Here is an 18030-nt window from a genome sequence, read left to right as displayed (position 1 = left end):
GGGAAAAGACTAAAGGAAAAGGTTTATAGACAACTTAAATGTGACCAACATACTGAACACAAACATGCTGTAGCTCGCAAATGTATTCATATTCCCAAGAACTTCTCCAGATTTATTTCACGTTACATTCGGATTTTATGTGGGAGACCGACACAGAGCAGTGAATATTTTTTAAGTGAGATTAATAATATGGATGGTTATTCAAATTTTATCTCAAATAAAAATGAAAAAAATAAAACTGAGTAAAAACCTATTCTCAGTTTTGCACATTTACATTTACTCATAGTGGAGGGGAAGCTTCTGTGAACATCAGTTTTCAAGGTTTGCTAAAGTTTCTGACAGACAAATCTGCTTTAATCTAAACCATTTCAGCTCTGGCTCCATGTTTAGTTGAACCTCCTACTCAGCATCTGGTTTTTTGCAAGTCTTCTTCAAGAAATGTTCCTGTGTTTAGCTCCATCCATCAACTCTGACCAGATTTCGTGGTCTTCATGATGCTGTTTGTTCACCAATATTCTCTAACAAACCTCTGGGGCCTTCACAAAACATCTGGATTAATACTAAAATTGAGTTACATACAGTGTGGACTCTGTTTACTCATCTAGCAAAAACTAAAAAAGATTGTACTGACCCAGTATTCAGATGTCTAAGTGGTAAAAATGTTTAAAAACTTCACAATTATGAACTACCATGTTGGTCTATTACACTAAATCCCAGTGAAATAAACTGAAGAAGTCCTACAGATATGAATGCTTTTGCTTGGCACCTCAGCTGCTGATGTGGCTCGCATCAGTAGCGAATACAGATGTTGGACCAAACTCTGGTCTTCCTCATCAGGAACGCAATGCCGAGGACGCCATCGAGGCTCTGAAAGAGTACGAGCCAGAGATGGGGAAGGTGTACCGGCAGGACAGGAAGACCGTGCAGAGGATCAAGGCCAGAGATATCGTACCGGGCGACATTGTGGAAGTGGCTGGTAGGTTTCCCTGCATTCCACTTTTTACTTTAACTCATTTGACTTCCTGTCTTGCAAAAGCCCATATATTGATATAATATGGAAAAAATTTAAAGGAGCATTACTATGTAAAATCAACTTTTTTGAGCTTTACATGATGTGATACTTTTATTCCCTCGTCAAAAACACACCTGCAGTGTTGCCTTGATTCTTTTATGCATGTTTGAGAAATCCTTGAATCTCTCTTGGTAACATAGTGACTTGATTGTGCTACAAAATGACACTGTGTGGGTGGAAAACACATAATTCTGCCCCTTTAAAACTACTTGAGACCAAAACCACTTTTAAATATTTCATATTATAAACCTTTTCTGGATATTTAGACAGAAACCTTTTGTTTTCTTGGGAGAGTTTGTGAACGTATTTGTCTGCTGCAGATAAATCCTATAATTGCTCGAAGGTCACGATTTACATTTAGCAACAAGCTCACGTCTGTCCAACGCTAAGAGCTACTGCAGAGGTGACTCACCCTCCAAAAGTGATGTACCGGTACTTTGAGATGTTCCTATTAACCCATTGTCTTTAAGGGATGGGTAAAACAAAAAAAGTAACACTCACTTGTCCTTTTTGTTTGTACTTCTCCACACACACACGCCTACTTTAAATTCATCTCCTGCATCCTCCCGATCCGCTATGACGTTTTTCCCACTGTGCTGTCAATGAATTGAGTGAGTAGCGAGGGAGTAATTCTTCCTGGCAAGGGCCAGTCAGCGTATTTCAGCAGCTAGAAAATCCTCAGGATGTACAGCTCTGGTTTTGAAAGTGCCCACTCACTTATATAATTCTGCAGAGGGATGAGTGGAAACCGGCATGCCGAGGAATGTCCTCAGAAACAGCGGCTCCATCTCGTGCTCAGTATCACCCAAGTCGATGAAGCGATGGTCAGAGTTTGTGTGGATAACGGAAGGTTTTATTTTTAGCCTTCATTGGCTGTTTAGATTATGGAATGCTGTATTCATAGAGGCACTGACAGTCATGAAAATGACAGGTGCCTGGTCCCACCTCGAGCCTCTCCTGATCATGGAACATAGCTACAGAGGGACTTCATGCTAACCTTGACACGGACAAATAGATTTAGTCTTAATGTTTGGGATTTTCTCTTTCAAAAAGAAACTGACTGCTTAAATGTTTGGTTCAAACTTAAACAGAGACATAGAGAATAGTCAATGGTGTCAACGATGTTGGTGACTAAATGTGAGAAGGGCGTTGGACTCCTCTGGACTTGATGGAGCGCTATACAAGTACAGGTGATTTAGCATTTCCATCTACGGGTTTGAAGCGAATCAACCATCAACGACTGTAAGAGTTTGCCCAGCAATCGGTGGATCACTGGTTCGATCTGTCAGCCCTCATCGTTTCAGTCCCTGGAGAAGACAATTCACCGACCTTACCTGCTTGTGTTGGTCAGAAAGGCCCATGGGGCAAAATGGCAGTCTGCCTTCTGTCTGCCTGCCCCAGGGCAGCTGTAGCTATAATCCAGTAGTTTTCCATCATCAGTGTGTGAATGTTCCCTTTGAGATTTCAGCCTGAGATATGAAGGGGATCTTAAATAAAATCAATGTAGAAATTTCTCTTGAGTTTCCTGCCTCTGGTAAGGCACAAACCCACTATTCGCTTTTTGGCAAATGTATTTCCATCTCCCGTTTTCTGCATTAATTTTCTTTTTGGAAAATCCAAAAACGACCTGAAACCTAACCCTAAATGTAAAGTCTTTCGAATTTTGCCCTTTCTGTCAATCTTTTCTAATGCGATACTTCAAAATGTGCGTAAAAACATTGATGAGAACTAGTAGCTGTTGACCATAAAATTGCACAAACCAGAATTATGAAAATAAATATATTTGCATAACACGCCAATTTCGGAAAAAAAATCAAACTTTTTTGTTGTTGTGGTAAAATTAGGTGGTTTTCCAGCAGTATCGAAATGTATGTATTTCGCAAAACTTTAGTGGAAACACTTTTTTTTTTTTACCCCTCCAGGGGGACTTTTTGTGGGCTCTAGTGTCCCTTATGTGATAGTGGGCTGACAGGAAACAGGGAAGGAGAGGGGGGAAGACATGCGGCAAATGTCGTCGGGTCCGGGAGTCAAACCCGCGACGGCCGTGTCGAGGACTCAAGGCCTCCAAATACGGGTCGCGCTACGCCCTACGCCACCACGACACGCCCGAAACACTTTGTTTTGCATTTCTTATTAAATGGAAACACTGCACGTGGAAAATTTTGGTTGTTTTTTTTTTTTAAAACATTAGCTTAATATTTACAATGTTTTGCGGACATTTGTAGCTAGTAGTGAGATGCGCACTCCCCTCCTGCAGAAAGCTCTTGATGAAAGCAGCCGGATGCCGCCCTGTCAGCAGCATGAGGCTTTCTTAAAAAGAGCATCCCAGCAGGCAGCAAAGAGCGGACGTTTTATCCCGTGGTCGGGACAAACTCGTCAGCTGTGCATGCATTCTAAATCCTCCTCATATCTCTTACAATGGCTCCCGTCCTACTATTCCCCCCTGCCCTCTCCTACCCGAGCTTCAAAGTGACCCGTGCCATGTGGAGGCGGAGTGTGATGATGATGATGCAGAAGCTGGCCGGGTGGCTGAGATGGAGGATGCAGAGATGAGTCCTCCGTGGTTTCCTCCACTGAGGAAGAACAGCCAGAAAGCCTGTCCTGCATCTCCCAGCTGCTGCTTTCAGTGTTTCCATTTTCTCATGCCTGAACACAGCCTCACTGTTACAGTTTTAATTCGGACCTTCATCAACGTCAGCCCATTTCATTCTCTGCATTTATTTTTTTATATATCAGTACGTGTGATTATTTAAAGATTTGCCATAAATAATAGTTTATGGTTTTATGACACGGCTAATAAAGTTAGTTTACAAGCTTTGTTTGGATTTAAGTCCTTGTCATAACAGTGCACTCTGTCAGCTGCCAGTTTGCTGTTTGGTTTTGAGGGTTTGCTAGTTTGGATGTTCTTGTTGTGGAGTCTGCTTGTGTGTATGCGTGTGAGAGAGGAGCGCTCCTATTCTACCGGACAGAGAGTTGGAGAGAGAGCGATGACCTTATAGGGAAGCACTACTGCAGATAACCGTCCCACCCCGCTGGGCTCTGTGCTCTGCAGCTACTGTACCCATCAGCACCCGCCGCTGAGATTCCAGACACCATGGAGAGTATGTGGCATTTACTGGGGTCTGGCAAGTGTCCGTTGTCACCGAGGGACGGTCTTTTGGCCAAAGGTTCTCACTTGTCAGCAAGATAGAAGCGCTCTCATTTAGCCCGACCGGGGAGACGGACAGAAACACAACCTCAGGGGGTCAGAGGTGCAGACGGAGGCGAGGCGGAGCTTCTCATCTGGCTCTGACCGATCTGCAGAACCGCAGCTTGTTTCAGTAGGACTGTATATAGTCTGGATAGAAATTTTCATTTTGTGTTTTTACATTTACTCTAAATGCAAAGTGTTACAGGAATGTTATGTCGTTAACAGCAGTAATATTCTGGCAAAGATGTATACAGATTCTTTACCACGAACGGTCCGCCGACCGCACGAGCCTCGTTAGCTCTTCTTACTGTGGTGACTGCTTGGTATCCGTGCTATGGTCTCCAGTGACAGGCGAGACGCTGAGATGTCAGTCTGAAGAGAGGAGGCACACACTAGGCACATGAGAGGAATGCCTGCTGTTGGTGCGTCTGTACTTCAACCGATAGAAGCGTCTTCACATTGGCATTTTAATGCAGCTGCAGCTAATTCATCTTCCACACACCACTTTAAATTATTAGTAGGGATTTTATGCAAATTTGAGTGTTTTTGCAAACAAAAATCTAAAGTGTGGATTGTTTGCTATTCAGCCCCTTTCACGTAGATACCCTTAATAACATCCAGATTCCTTCAGAAATCACCTAATTAGGAAATACTCTACCCAAGTGTAATTTATTGCATCATAATTGTGTAGGACATAACCGATTAATTGGATCAATCATGACGAATCGATTATTGAAGTAATCATCAACTAATTTAATAATAAATTAACCGTTAATTGGAGTGTACAGACCGAAAAAAAGCAATTTGATGAAACAACACACGCACCAACAATGTGCAAAAAAATATATACATTTTGCATTTAAGATAAAAAAACCCTGTAGACGTTACAATTACAAAAACTCGTCAATGACATAGTTACAGCTTCACCTGGTTCAAATTCTGTAAAAGAAAAAAAAGTCTCATAAATCACATTTAGCTTTTTTATCAGTTAAGGTAAAAATGAGTGAATGGATCAGTGTGTTGATGCCAAGTCAAGCAGAAAGCGCTGAGCTTTTCACATGTTGATGTTCGAAGCATTTCTTTAGCTGCAGATGCATCTTTTGCTACAAATGATCAAACGTTCACTAAAGGAATGCTGTGTTGTTACATTTTAGGCAATAACATGTTTTTTCATACTTAAAGAAAATAATTGTATTGTTTATTTTTTATGATTTATGTCTTTTAATATCTATTGTATAAAAGAAGACTTAAATGAAAAATCTGCAGACTGTGCCAATTATTTCATCCGATTAATCAATTTACCGCCAGAATAATCCATTACTAAAATAATCGTTAGTCGGAGCCCTACAATTATGCACTGATATGTGTTGGTCTATTACTTCAAATCCCAGTAAAACACATTGAAATTTGTCGTTGCTGTGTTACAAAAAGTAAAATCAGTTTGAGGTGCATGAATACTTTTGAAAGATGATGTGCTTTTGAAGAAACCAGTGTAGTGGAGATCAGTGACAAAGTGTGTGTACTGTGTAAAATGTATTTTTGATTTCAGACAAGCAGCACCCATGAGGGCGCCAGAAAATCATTCTCATGAAAAATTAGTACAATCAATTATAACGTATTTAAATAAAAATGTGCGAAGAATTTTAATAGCTAGGGGCTAAGCAATACAAAAGTAACCAATCTGCTCTCGAAAAAGATGAATCTCCTCCTGTGTCTCTTGCGGTTGCCCTAGGTAACGGAAACAGCATTATGTTGCATCATGTGGCAGCTATCTGCTGCTGTTTTAAGACAGAAAACTCTGAAATCCTGAGAAAACAATGTAGAGACAACGCTTTTATAAGAGAACTAACCCCTTGTTAAAGCTGACATGTTTACATTAGAAATAGGGAGCCAAGAAACCAGCGACCTGTTAAATATTGATTTATCTTTCCCATCAGCAAACTGTTAACTAAACATCACGCTTCTGCTAGCGCTGTTGCCAGGGGAAACGAACACTGGCGTCCGGAGTCGAGGCTGAACGGTCACAGTGAAACCAACTTGCAAAACAACACGTTTAGGTTTCTTCGCTGTATTGACTTGTCATTTGCATTTCTCAAACACTGTTGATTTCTGAATTTGAATCGTGCCTTTTGCACACACACATACAGTAAATGGAGCTGATGACTTAGTCAGTGGGAGATGTGTCGGGAAGCCTGTTGATGTGAAACGGCCCACTCAACGTGACAGCCTTTGTTCTGCCGCCATCGGCACATGGAGCCTCCAGGCTGTCTCTGACGAAGCCTGGACCGCTGTCGCCCCTAACATACAGCAGGTGCAGCTGTCACTCAAAGCTGGATGCGTTCAGTCCCAGCCTCACCTGCTATTTAAAGGTCTGTTTAAAAAGCACCTTGGGGAGTCGCAGCGGGCTTAATGCATCACCAGGTGTGAACTCAGTTCAGCGTATCTGCGATTGCTGGAGTCAGAGATGCGTTGGCAAGTAGACATAAACCAGCACAAGATGCTTGGACAGCAACCAAAGAGGATGTTGACATAGAAGGACAGAGGATATACACATGCGTCATGAATGCAGGTCTGCAGTGGGACGATCTGAACACTTCTGGCTTTTAATAGAGTTGCAGATTTTTAACAAGGTGCATGCAATCAAAAACTACAACAAAAAAAAAGAAGTAGGATGTGTCACTTTCTACTTCTTTGGTCATCTGTGTGAGATGTATTTGTACATTTTGTTCCTGTGATATAAAACATTAAAAATGAAACAATAACCACAGTTAAAGCCTGTTTCACTGTATGACTCTTTTCCTTTCCACTCATTCTGTTCACTCGCTCCATCAAAACTGCACATCATTCCTTTTGTGTCCCTCAAGTTAGCTTTTTCTTTTTAAAGGTACTATATTAAATAAAATCAACTTTTTTAGAGCTTTATATCATGTTATGATGTAAAAATATAGCTGGAGTGTTGCCTTGATTCTTTCATGTGTGTTTGAGAAATCCTCTAATCTCCCATGGCAACCATTCAGCTGGTGGTCACAAGAGATGCCTCCTCTCAGCTCCTTCGGACTAGCCAGCAGCAATTAGCAAACACCTGGTGGAACTGTGCATCTGCTGAGCTCATTAGTGGTAAAAACGTTAAAGAATAAACATGTGGTGATGACTTCCTGATGGCAGCTTTTCAGAAAGAGCAGGAGGTTCTTAAAGAGACAGAGGCCCAATTTCAAGGCATTAAATTACAAAGTCAAATTTCTTTTAAGTTGTATTTGATATATATTGCATTTTTACAATGACTACAGGTAACTAGTTGCTTAATCGTGCTATAAAATGACGCTATGTGACTGGAAAACATATAATACCGCCACTTTAAATACAGTGGTAGAACCTGGTTGTTAAGGATGGCACACACAGCAAACAAATGTAAGGCTAAAAAAATGAGTGACTTGCAGTTTGATTTTAAATATTACCCTCTCTGCCTCCTGGCAATGAATAGTATATGTTGATCGATTTGAAGGCACAGTCTAGTCACAATCGTTAAAAGTGGCACTGAAGAAAGGAATGCTGACCTAACTAAACATTTGTTCCAGACTGTGTTCATACTCAGTGTTGCTTTAACACCAGCTTGTTGTTCTAATGTTGTTTTCTATCAGCTCAGCCTGTAGTAGCATTTGAGGACTAAGATAGAGCAAACACTACATATTGCCATTTAAAAACATTGGTCTGTTCTAAATTACCTACTGTAAATATTCATTTTATGTGGCGAAAACCTGGTTTGAAAAAGTGTTCTGCCTGAAAGTGTGTTGTATTTATAGTAATTTTAAAATTATTTTAGTCTATAAAATGACAAAATTTGCACATATTTTGTCCGTTTGATGTCAGCATTTTAAAGCATTGAATCAGATGTTATGATTAGAACTTGAGTAATCTTTTTACCAAGTACCTTTTTACTCTTACTTGAGTAATTTCATGGAAAGATACTTTTTATTTTTACTTGAGTAAAAATAATGTAGTGCTGCTTTATTTTGGCTCCTCTTTTAACCCATTAACATTTTTACCAGCATTGCACTTAGAAGTAGCTTGTATAATGAACTCATTTCTACCAGGTGTTTACTAATTGCTTCTGGCTAGTCTGAAGGAGCTGAGTGGGGAAGGCTGCTCTGTGAGGTGAAAGCTTGGAAACTGCAACTCTGAGAAGAAGCTGCGTCTAGCTGCTAGGTGCAACCAGGTGTTTTGCCATGGAGATTAAAAGAACATTTTTTTAAAAACCACTGCCCCTTTAAAAAAGTTAACCTGAAGAAAACACAAGGAATGATGTGCTGTCGTGATGACAAATGAGTTAGAGGCGAGAATTTCAACTCACTTTGTTTTGATATTTTTTAGAAAATTAGATATTTGGCAAGCTCCTGCTGTTTCCTTGATTCTTACTCCGCTATTGTTGTAGGATGTTTTGTGATACTCTGACACAGTTCCTAGGTCTATATGTGGATTTTGCCTGTGGAACTGTGCCGTACCGTGAACCATTTCCCCAGTTTCCACACCTTTTATGTACCATTAGGATGTTGAATTGGGTCACAGCAATTCTGTCCATCAAGATGAGCCTTTTCCTTTGAGATTGGCCGTTTATGGCTCACAAGTTCTTCATTTCCTCCTTTTTTCTCTCTCTTTGGTTCTCCCTTTCTTCTCCTGACAGTGATTGCTGCACTGTTTTCCTGTTGGGTGGTACAGCAAACATTTTGTAATGAGCGGCACTTTATCATTCCAGTTTACAGTGAAGCTAAGTAACTGCCTACACAGCGCAGGCGTCTCATTTGTTCAGCCTTCATTTGGCCAAGACAGACAAAGACAGTCACGCGATGAGGAGCTACTCAACTGGTGATAAAAATTTATCACTGATATGCAAATGCTACAGCCGCAGTCCTCTATGAATCAGTTTAATGCCATTGTTCTGATTATGTTTCTGTCTCCTGTCTTATTTGTTTGTGTACTCTCTCTAACTGGGCCATGTTTGTTTGTAGTTGGAGACAAAGTGCCTGCCGACATCCGCATCTGTTCAATCAAGTCAACGACTCTGAGGGTAGACCAGTCCATCCTGACAGGTGAGGCCCACAACAAGGCAGATGCCAAACACTGTCCTGGAGGTTTTTTATTCAGTTCTATCTCACAGCACTATTGCTTTTACTCTGTTTTGTTTGACCTTTTGCATCACTATGAAGTGATTAAAGAGTAGTTCACTGTCTGCTTGGCGACAGAACAGTTCCCTGACAACTAGGCAGGGATCAGTATAAGATTCTCCTGGTATGACAACCTTTAGGAAAAACGCCACATTCTTGTGATATTAGCACAAGAATTTAAAACAAATATATAAAATCTAGTGACGATCCATTTTTTTTTTGTTGAGTTAATCACATTCTGATCAAAAACCATGTGTCAACAAAGTAAGCAACATTTTCAATTGAAGAAACCCTTTTTTGTTCTGTGTTTTCCTCGTAGGTGAATCTGTGTCTGTCATCAAGCACACCGACCCCGTCCCGGACCCTCGAGCCGTCAATCAAGACAAAAAGAACATGCTCTTCTCTGTAAGAGAAAATCTACACTACTTTCTTCTAGGGCTGGACGATGCAGCTGAAAACATGTTAAAAGCATTCATATCAGCCGATATTGATAATTATTTTTTTTGTTTTTAGTTTTAAATATCTGGAATTCAGCAGTGGCCTTTCCTGTTTTAGCCACAGTTTTCCGTTGTTATGAGGCTCAATGGCAAACATGAATTTGCTGCTGCGCATGTTACAGGTTGTTGCTAGGTAACCAAAGAGCGAGCGAGTTAGTTTAGTTTGTCATGAGAGCTTGAGCGGCTGAAGCCTTTTCTCTGCATACATCCCCCAGAATGCAGTGTGGTTCAGACGTATTATCTATTGATATTGGTCATGTGTCTATCACATACGTTGATTTATTGTCAAGTCTTACTTTCTTTCAAACATATTCGTAAAAACGTTGTAGTACATATATAGATTGTTTGGTCGTTTCAAGGTGTGTGTAATGCTATCAGGTGTGTGTGTGACCCGCCGTTTTAGGGCACCAACATCGCCGCCGGGAAGGCCGTGGGCGTTGTCGTGGCCACGGGCGTCAACACGGAGATCGGGAAGATCCGCGACGAGATGGCGGCCACGGAGCAGGAGAAGACGCCGCTGCAGCAGAAGCTGGACGAGTTCGGCGAGCAGCTATCCAAGGTCATCTCCCTCATCTGCATCGCCGTGTGGATCATCAACATCGGCCACTTCAACGATCCCGTCCACGGTGGCTCCTGGATCCGCGGGGCGGTCTACTACTTCAAGATTGCTGTGGCGCTAGCCGTCGCCGCCATCCCTGAGGGCCTGCCTGCCGTGATCACCACCTGCCTCGCCCTGGGCACCCGCCGCATGGCCAAAAAGAACGCCATCGTCCGCAGCCTGCCCTCTGTGGAGACCCTGGGCTGCACCTCCGTCATCTGTTCGGACAAAACCGGCACTTTGACCACCAACCAGATGTCTGTCTGCAGGGTGAGGCTCACAGAAACACACACACTCACACACTCCCTCTCTTGGTGCATTACTAAGCAGCTCTGTGATCGGTGTCTTTTCATCTTTTTACTTCCTGCCTGCAGCCTGAGGATGTTGTCAGAATTAAGACTGTTTTCCTTATGATCAGGTATCCAGGGTTTTAACAAGCGGATAATGTGCTGCTGCTCCTCTTATCTACACGCAGCTGACGACTTGCAGAGCTGCTGTTGCATAACTGACCTTGCGTCACAAAGCAGCAAGCCAGCCAGTCTGTGGTTGCTGTTTATCTCTCTGTATTAATCAGCACCACGCAGCTCCTTGACCATGCTTTATGGAAAAGGACATTTTGGCTGTCAGTAATGTTTAATCCTTTTCTTTACATTTTTTATATCACACTTTTGTTCTGTAGGTTGCTGTTGGCCTGTCACAATAAAAAATTTGTCCCAGAAATTATTTCAGTAAACGATAATATTCTTGTTTTGAGACCATTTTTCAAATACTGTATCAATAATGGCATAACAGTGCAAATTTTCTCTCTCAGACTGATAAACCTTAACAGTGAAACATGTTATAAATATCCAAAATGAAACAATCAAAACCATAGAAAAATGGATTATGAAGTCTTTGTAAACAAAAGTGCCCTTCAAAACATATTAATCATCAGAACAGAAATTATTGAGCTCATTTTAATTTAGCATGAAATTTGTAATTGCTTATTGTGACAAGTTTAGCTGGGAATTACATGATCAAATTAGAAAGACGCTAGTTCTGAACCTTCAGATTATGATTTTGATGGAATTCATTTTTTCTCTTTTCCTAAGAACTATAAACACATTAAAGAGAACAAATGTGGAGAAACTGAAACTGACTAAAAAATAGGTTGACTTGGTCAAAGGCTTGGACTAGGTTAAGATAGTTTTTGGATTCCGTGTTTAGTTGATGCAATAAGAAGGAATATCTGATCTGCTTGAGTTACAAACCGCCAGGTCTGCCTGGCACTGTGACTTCTTCCTTTTGGACACAGCTTTACTCTTTACTCAGGCCTCCTGGCAGTCTCTTTTGTTTACTTCTGCAAAGAAACACTTATTTCTGCCTCCCAGCCTGGAGCTACCAAAGACACACTTTGTAGCACTGCAGGCAGCTCGCTGTTCGAACGATGCTGCCCCCTGCTGTCCCAGTGAAGAAACAGACTCTGATCAGTCTTCATGATTTCAACTTCTTTGATTCTCAGATGTTCATACTCAACAAAGCAGAAGGAGAAAGCTGCTCTCTGTCAGAATTCACCATCACAGGTTCAACCTACGCACCTGAAGGAGAAGTGTGAGTATAACGGACAAATACAGGAGACAAATCAACTTTTTACAGTGTAAAAAAAAGCACACTTCAGACTAATACACCTCTTCACAGTTACCACGATAGCAAACCAGTGAAATGCTCCCAGTATGAGGCTCTGGTGGAACTGGCCACCATCTGCGCGCTGTGTAATGACTCCTCTCTGGACTTCAATGAGGTCGGAACAGCTTGCTTTTTGAGATGATCAAAAAACAATGATAAACACATTTCATTTTCAGGATGACAAAGAGGGAAATGAGTAACCTGGATTGTGTTTGATCGATCAGGTGAAGGGTGTGTACGAGAAGGTGGGCGAGGCCACAGAGACGGCGCTGACATGTCTGGTGGAGAAGATGAACGTCTTCGACACAGAAGTCCACAACCTGTCCAAGATCGACAGAGCCAACGCTTGCAACTCGGTGAGTGGCAGCCGCCCACTCACTGAGTTGCTGCCACTCAGCAGGTTTTTCTCACTGACCGTGCCTTTCATCGCCTCAGGTGATCAAACAGCTGATGAGGAAGGAGTTCACCCTCGAGTTCTCCCGGGACAGAAAGTCCATGTCCGTCTACTGCACCCCCAACAAGTCCCGCTCCTCCGTCGGCAAGATGTTCGTGAAGGTAGAGAGGAAGGGAAAAAGTGCTGAGAATCGGTCTGCGGCGTTTGGTTCAGTGGGAATAATTAACATCCCCGTTGTGCTTCCCAGGGGGCCCCGGAGGGCGTCATCGACAGATGCACTCACGTCCGAGTGGGCAACACTAAAGTCCCCCTCACTCAAGGCATCAAGGAAAAGATCATGTCCGTTATTCGCGAGTATGGGACAGGTCGGGACACGCTGAGGTGTCTGGCTCTGGCCACACGAGACAGCCCCCCTAAAACAGAGGACATGCTCCTGTCCGACACCACTAAATTCTCAGAGTATGAGGTGAATATTTGTCATTTTCACTCAGTAGCTTTGAATGGGGCGATTGAAAATAATTGTTCTGTGTTGGGACCTTTTGCTTTTTAGCTTATTCAATGATGATTTTCCAGAATGTTGCCCATCAAATGTAACCTGCCAGATATACGCAGAAAGTGTTGTCTTGTTTACCATATAAAAAAATGGACAGCGGCTATGTGTAAAGTTAATGATTGGTTGCAGAGATCTCATTTATGTCTTAATTCATCCAAAACTTAAAAATACTGACAGTAATTCTAGTACTCAAAAAAATAGAAGCGCTCCCCTCCAGCATTTAGTCCACCCCAGTATTTCTATCCAGCAGCGCCTGTGTCCCGCTGGGAGGCCCATTAGTTAATAATGAATGGGTCAGCTGTCTTCATACATATGTGTACTAAAATAATCATTAGTTGTTGCCCTATTGTGATTTTAAGCAAAGATGTATGGATTTTAAGGTGTTATTTTGTGGATGTTTTGTGCTTTAACATCAACCTGCCAATAGGACTGGAGATGGAAATTAGCCACCTGGCTATAATCTCATGTATTTACATGTCAGTGTTCATTGATGCGCATTGCTCCATTTTTAAAAGCAAACTTGAACAGTGGGGTGAAACTAAATCCTCTTGACACTCGTGTCCCTTCCCGCCTCCCCAGTCCGACCTCACCTTCGTTGGCTGTGTGGGCATGTTGGACCCGCCCAGGCAGGAGGTGGCCGCTTCCATCAAGCTGTGCCGCCAGGCCGGCATCCGGGTCATCATGATCACGGGTGACAACAAGGGCACAGCCGTGGCCATTTGCCGGCGCATCGGCATCCTGATGGAAGACGACGACATAGAGCACATGGCCTTCACCGGGCGGGAGTTTGACGAACTGACCCCCTACGCCCAGCGGGAGGCCGTGACCAAGGCTCGGTGCTTCGCCCGCGTCGAGCCCTCCCACAAGTCCAAGATCGTCGAGTTCCTGCAAGGATTCGATGAAATAACCGCCATGGTAAGCAGCCATAGGAAGGAAGTCACCAGCTTTGTTGATATTCTGCTGATGTCAAAAAAAAAATTTTTTGCAATTGCGGTGTTTCGATTATATAAAACACACAATTAAAATCGTACGTGAATGGGCCTGCCACGATAACAAAGTTTGCTGGACGATAAATTGTTCCAGAATTTATTGCAATGATATTGTCGTTTTGAGAGCATTTTCATGTAACATAATGGAAATGATATCATAGTGCAATAACACATTCTCAAAGATCAATAAACTTTAAATTCTAATCAACATCCAACACTGGAAGATATTTTAAATATCTAAAATAGATAAATAAAATAACAGAAACCACAAATAAAGAGCTATGAAGTCTCTGCAAAATTGTCCTTCAACAAAAAGGGCTAGTTGAGACCAAAACGCCAGACTTCTGGTAGAAAGAGAAAAATGCTAAATCATACAAATGAAAATTATTGAGCTTATTTTAATTTATCATGCAATTAATTGATTTATTGCTTACTGTGACAGACCTACTCTTGAATAAGTTAGCTCACATGATAAGTCATTAAAAAACACGCCACTCCATTATCCTCCAACTATTTCCTGTTTGTACCAGTGGCAGCATCTTCTTCTTGATCACGCGTCTCGTGTGATGTGAAAAAAGTGTTTCCATTGAAGCTTTGTGAAATAAACCAATTTTGATACGGCCGAAAAACACCTCATCTGAGCGTCAAAACTTTTTATCGAAAAACCAGAGTTTTTGAAAGTGGCACGTTTCCATTAAGTAGATTTATTTTCGAAATGTCAAATTGAGGAATTACATGGTGAATGGAAACGCAGCTCCTGCTGGCGTTGCAGTACCTCACTGTGACGTGTTTACCTCCAGACGGGGGATGGAGTGAACGACGCACCCGCTCTGAAGAAGGCAGAGATCGGCATCGCCATGGGGTCCGGCACGGCCGTGGCCAAGTCGGCCTCAGAGATGGTCCTGGCAGACGACAACTTCTCCTCCATAGTGGCTGCTGTGGAAGAGGGCCGAGCCATCTACAATAACATGAAGCAGTTTATCAGATACCTTATCTCCTCCAACGTGGGTGAGGTTGTCTGGTGAGTTTCCTCTGGCAGCTACTGATGTTTTCTCATTTTTCAGTGCTCTGTTTAGAAAGAGAAATAGCTTCTATTAAATAAAAACTATGTGTTGCTTTGGAAACAAATTAATCCCTCTCGTACCTCCTCATATTTTGTTATGCTACAACCATACACTTCAATGCATGTTATGTCATAATCCAAAACATTGTAGTGCAGAATTGTGAGCTAGAGGGAATTTTGTACATGGTTTACTGTTCTAGCCCATTTTTGCCTTTTTCAGGCTGAAAGTTTTTCTCATTCCTCTTTCATAAAGATTCAACTGGAGCTTCTGTTAAAGCTCCAGTTGGTACATTTTATGAAAAATATGTTTTTTCCATATTTGTTAAAACTGTCACTATGTCCTGACAAAATATACAAGACAGATAATGTGTGAAAATATGTTTAACAAATGCATATTTTTATTAAAGTTACCATAGCAGCTTTAAGAGTATTTTTGCTAGTGTTGTCACAGATTTTCAATAGGATTTAGTGCTGAACCTTCTCCAAGTCGTTTTATTAACACATGGATGTACTTTGGTTTGAATCATTCCTTGTTAACTCTGTGTGTTTAGATCCATTGCTCTACTAGAAGGAGAAGCCCCACCCAATTTGAAATCTTTTGCATTCCCTCACAGGTTTTCAATCAGGATTACCCTCAAAATATACCAGCTTGTCTTTTTTATCTTGTGGCAAACTTTGAACAGGACTCCTGGTGGCTGTTTTTACACACTGGATGAGGGGTATCAGAGTAAAGGGTACTGGAAACAAATACATTCCACATTTTTAGATTCTTTTTTTTTTTTTTTTTTGTTCAAATCACATAAAAAGCCATGTATCATTTTCTTTACAGCCACTACCTCTAATATGCACTACTTTGTGTTGGTTATCACATAAAATTGTAACATAATACATTGAAGTTTGTTTTTTTTGTAACTTGACCAAATGCTGTTGCAAGGTGCAGTGAATCAGGGTAAATGTGAAGTAAGTAGAGACGCACCAATCTGATATCAATATCTGTATCGGTCTTGATGTTGAAAAAAATTCTAGAGCTGGTATTAGTGACAATGTGCTCAATCAACAAGGGCAGATCTATTCAGTCTACTTCTATGTTTTATGCACGGAGTTCATTATTTATTTTACATTATATTTAGAATTTCTTATTGCACTTTCAGAACCATTTGAAAGAAGATTTGTTGAGGTTTATTTTGACATGTTTGACAGGTCAGTCAGTCAGTTTCAATTTCTTTATGACTAATTTTACGTTGGCTGTTCTACTCCTAATTGCACAAATTAAAGTTATTTTTACGTTTATCCAAGCCTGTGAAGCTACTGGCATGTTTAAGTATGCTGTTCTGGTAAATAAAATAAAAATAAATTTGTAATTGAGTTGTCACATTTATGTCTGTTTAAAAAAAAGAAACGTTTTATGTCAGTTCAGCTCGGTATTGGGCGATACTAAATCTCAGACAACGGTATAAGAAGTAAAAAAAGTTTATTGGTGCATCCCGAGAAGCAATGGTAGCGATTCATCCTTGAGTGCAGAGTAGTTCCGGCTTGTTTCTGACAGCGTTTCTCCTCCTGTCAGCATCTTCCTGACCGCCGCTCTGGGTTTCCCCGAGGCTCTGATCCCAGTTCAGCTGCTGTGGGTCAATCTGGTGACAGACGGCCTCCCCGCCACCGCGCTGGGCTTCAACCCCCCGGATCTGGACATCATGGAAAAGCCGCCCCGTAACGCCAAGGAGCCGCTGATCTCTGGCTGGCTCTTCTTCAGATACCTGGCTATTGGAGGTTAGCTGATTAAACCAGAGAAAAGCTGCACCAGTCACCACTGCTGCTACCTTCTTTTAGCTTTATTAATCTTTATGTTCTGTGTGAAGGGAATGTTTTTTTCTGTCTCTGCTCCCAGGTTATGTGGGCGCTGCCACTGTGGGAGCTGCTGCCTGGTGGTTTACAGTCTCAGAGGACGGCCCACAGCTCACTCTCTACCAGCTGGTAAATGTCCCAACAATAGCTGTTTCCACTCACCATAAAATTGTGCAAATTGAAATTATGAAAATAAATTTGCTGAAAGGAAACATGCCAATTTTGAAAAAAACCCTCATATTATCAGTAAAAGGTTTTTGCGCTAGGACGAGGTGGTTTTTCAACTACATCGAAATAATTTTTATGCATTAAACGAGTCACCTGATCAACAGGATGTTGCTACACAGTATCACACAGTTCATAAAAAGCTGTGTATCATTTTGTAAAACTCAAAATGCTGCATACGTTGCTGCTCCCAAGTATAAGGGTCTTGTTGCGCCAGGTTTGTTTGGGACCAAAATTGCAACGTTTGTTACATTTCCAGCCGATGCTGTTCTCTTTCACACTGTGCTGAGTCAAACCAACCAACCCTTTTGTTTCCCGTCTCGCCTGTGGTGGCGCTGCACCAAGAACAACTGAAGGACATTACACAAAAATCTCTGAAGAAGACACCGAGCGCAACTTCCGTCTTTGCAAAATGTAAACAAAAATGGAGCATTGTCACATTTTAGCAGCTGTAGGATTTTTTCAGAGATGATCTCTGCCACGCCTGAAAACCTAAATGCGGTTTTCAGGCGTGGCAGAGTTTGCATTTTTAGTTGATTGCGTGTTCACACCTCCCTAAACGAACTGGAGTTCGATTAAAGCGGTCTAAACAAGACTGGTGTGAACACACCCTAAGACGCCTCCTCTGATAGATGATGAGCACTAGCTGAATTATGAATATATAGTATATCATGTAGCTGTTTACATCCATCACTGCCATTGACTTTTAATGAGTTGTCGTGTGAACAAGCTTACTCAGATGTGATTTTTTTATGTAATTTCCTAATAGACACACAGCAATTG

At 41.6% G+C, this 18030-nt stretch overlaps 1 protein-coding gene across 2 annotated transcripts in view; it reads left to right on the top strand.

The window, feature by feature from the left end:
- atp2a2a (ATPase sarcoplasmic/endoplasmic reticulum Ca2+ transporting 2a) overlaps positions 1–18030 on the top strand; it is a 28825-nt gene that overhangs the window by 5537 nt on the left and 5258 nt on the right. For both annotated transcript variants that reach the window (XM_032577837.1, XM_032577836.1), the window contains exons 5-17: positions 838–976; positions 9266–9346; positions 9741–9826; positions 10322–10786; positions 12018–12106; positions 12194–12296; positions 12406–12537; positions 12617–12736; positions 12823–13041; positions 13708–14043; positions 14918–15138; positions 16745–16947; positions 17066–17151. In XM_032577837.1, coding sequence (XP_032433728.1) covers positions 838–976; positions 9266–9346; positions 9741–9826; positions 10322–10786; positions 12018–12106; positions 12194–12296; positions 12406–12537; positions 12617–12736; positions 12823–13041; positions 13708–14043; positions 14918–15138; positions 16745–16947; positions 17066–17151 — 2280 coding nt within the window. The remainder of the gene's footprint in view (positions 1–837; positions 977–9265; positions 9347–9740; positions 9827–10321; positions 10787–12017; positions 12107–12193; positions 12297–12405; positions 12538–12616; positions 12737–12822; positions 13042–13707; positions 14044–14917; positions 15139–16744; positions 16948–17065; positions 17152–18030) is intronic.

The sequence above is a fragment of the Xiphophorus hellerii genome, chromosome 12 (assembly GCF_003331165.1).
Source record: "Xiphophorus hellerii strain 12219 chromosome 12, Xiphophorus_hellerii-4.1, whole genome shotgun sequence".
In the NCBI taxonomy this organism is placed as follows: Eukaryota; Metazoa; Chordata; class Actinopteri; order Cyprinodontiformes; family Poeciliidae; genus Xiphophorus; species Xiphophorus hellerii.
This window is presented reverse-complemented; position numbering and strand designations above follow the sequence as displayed.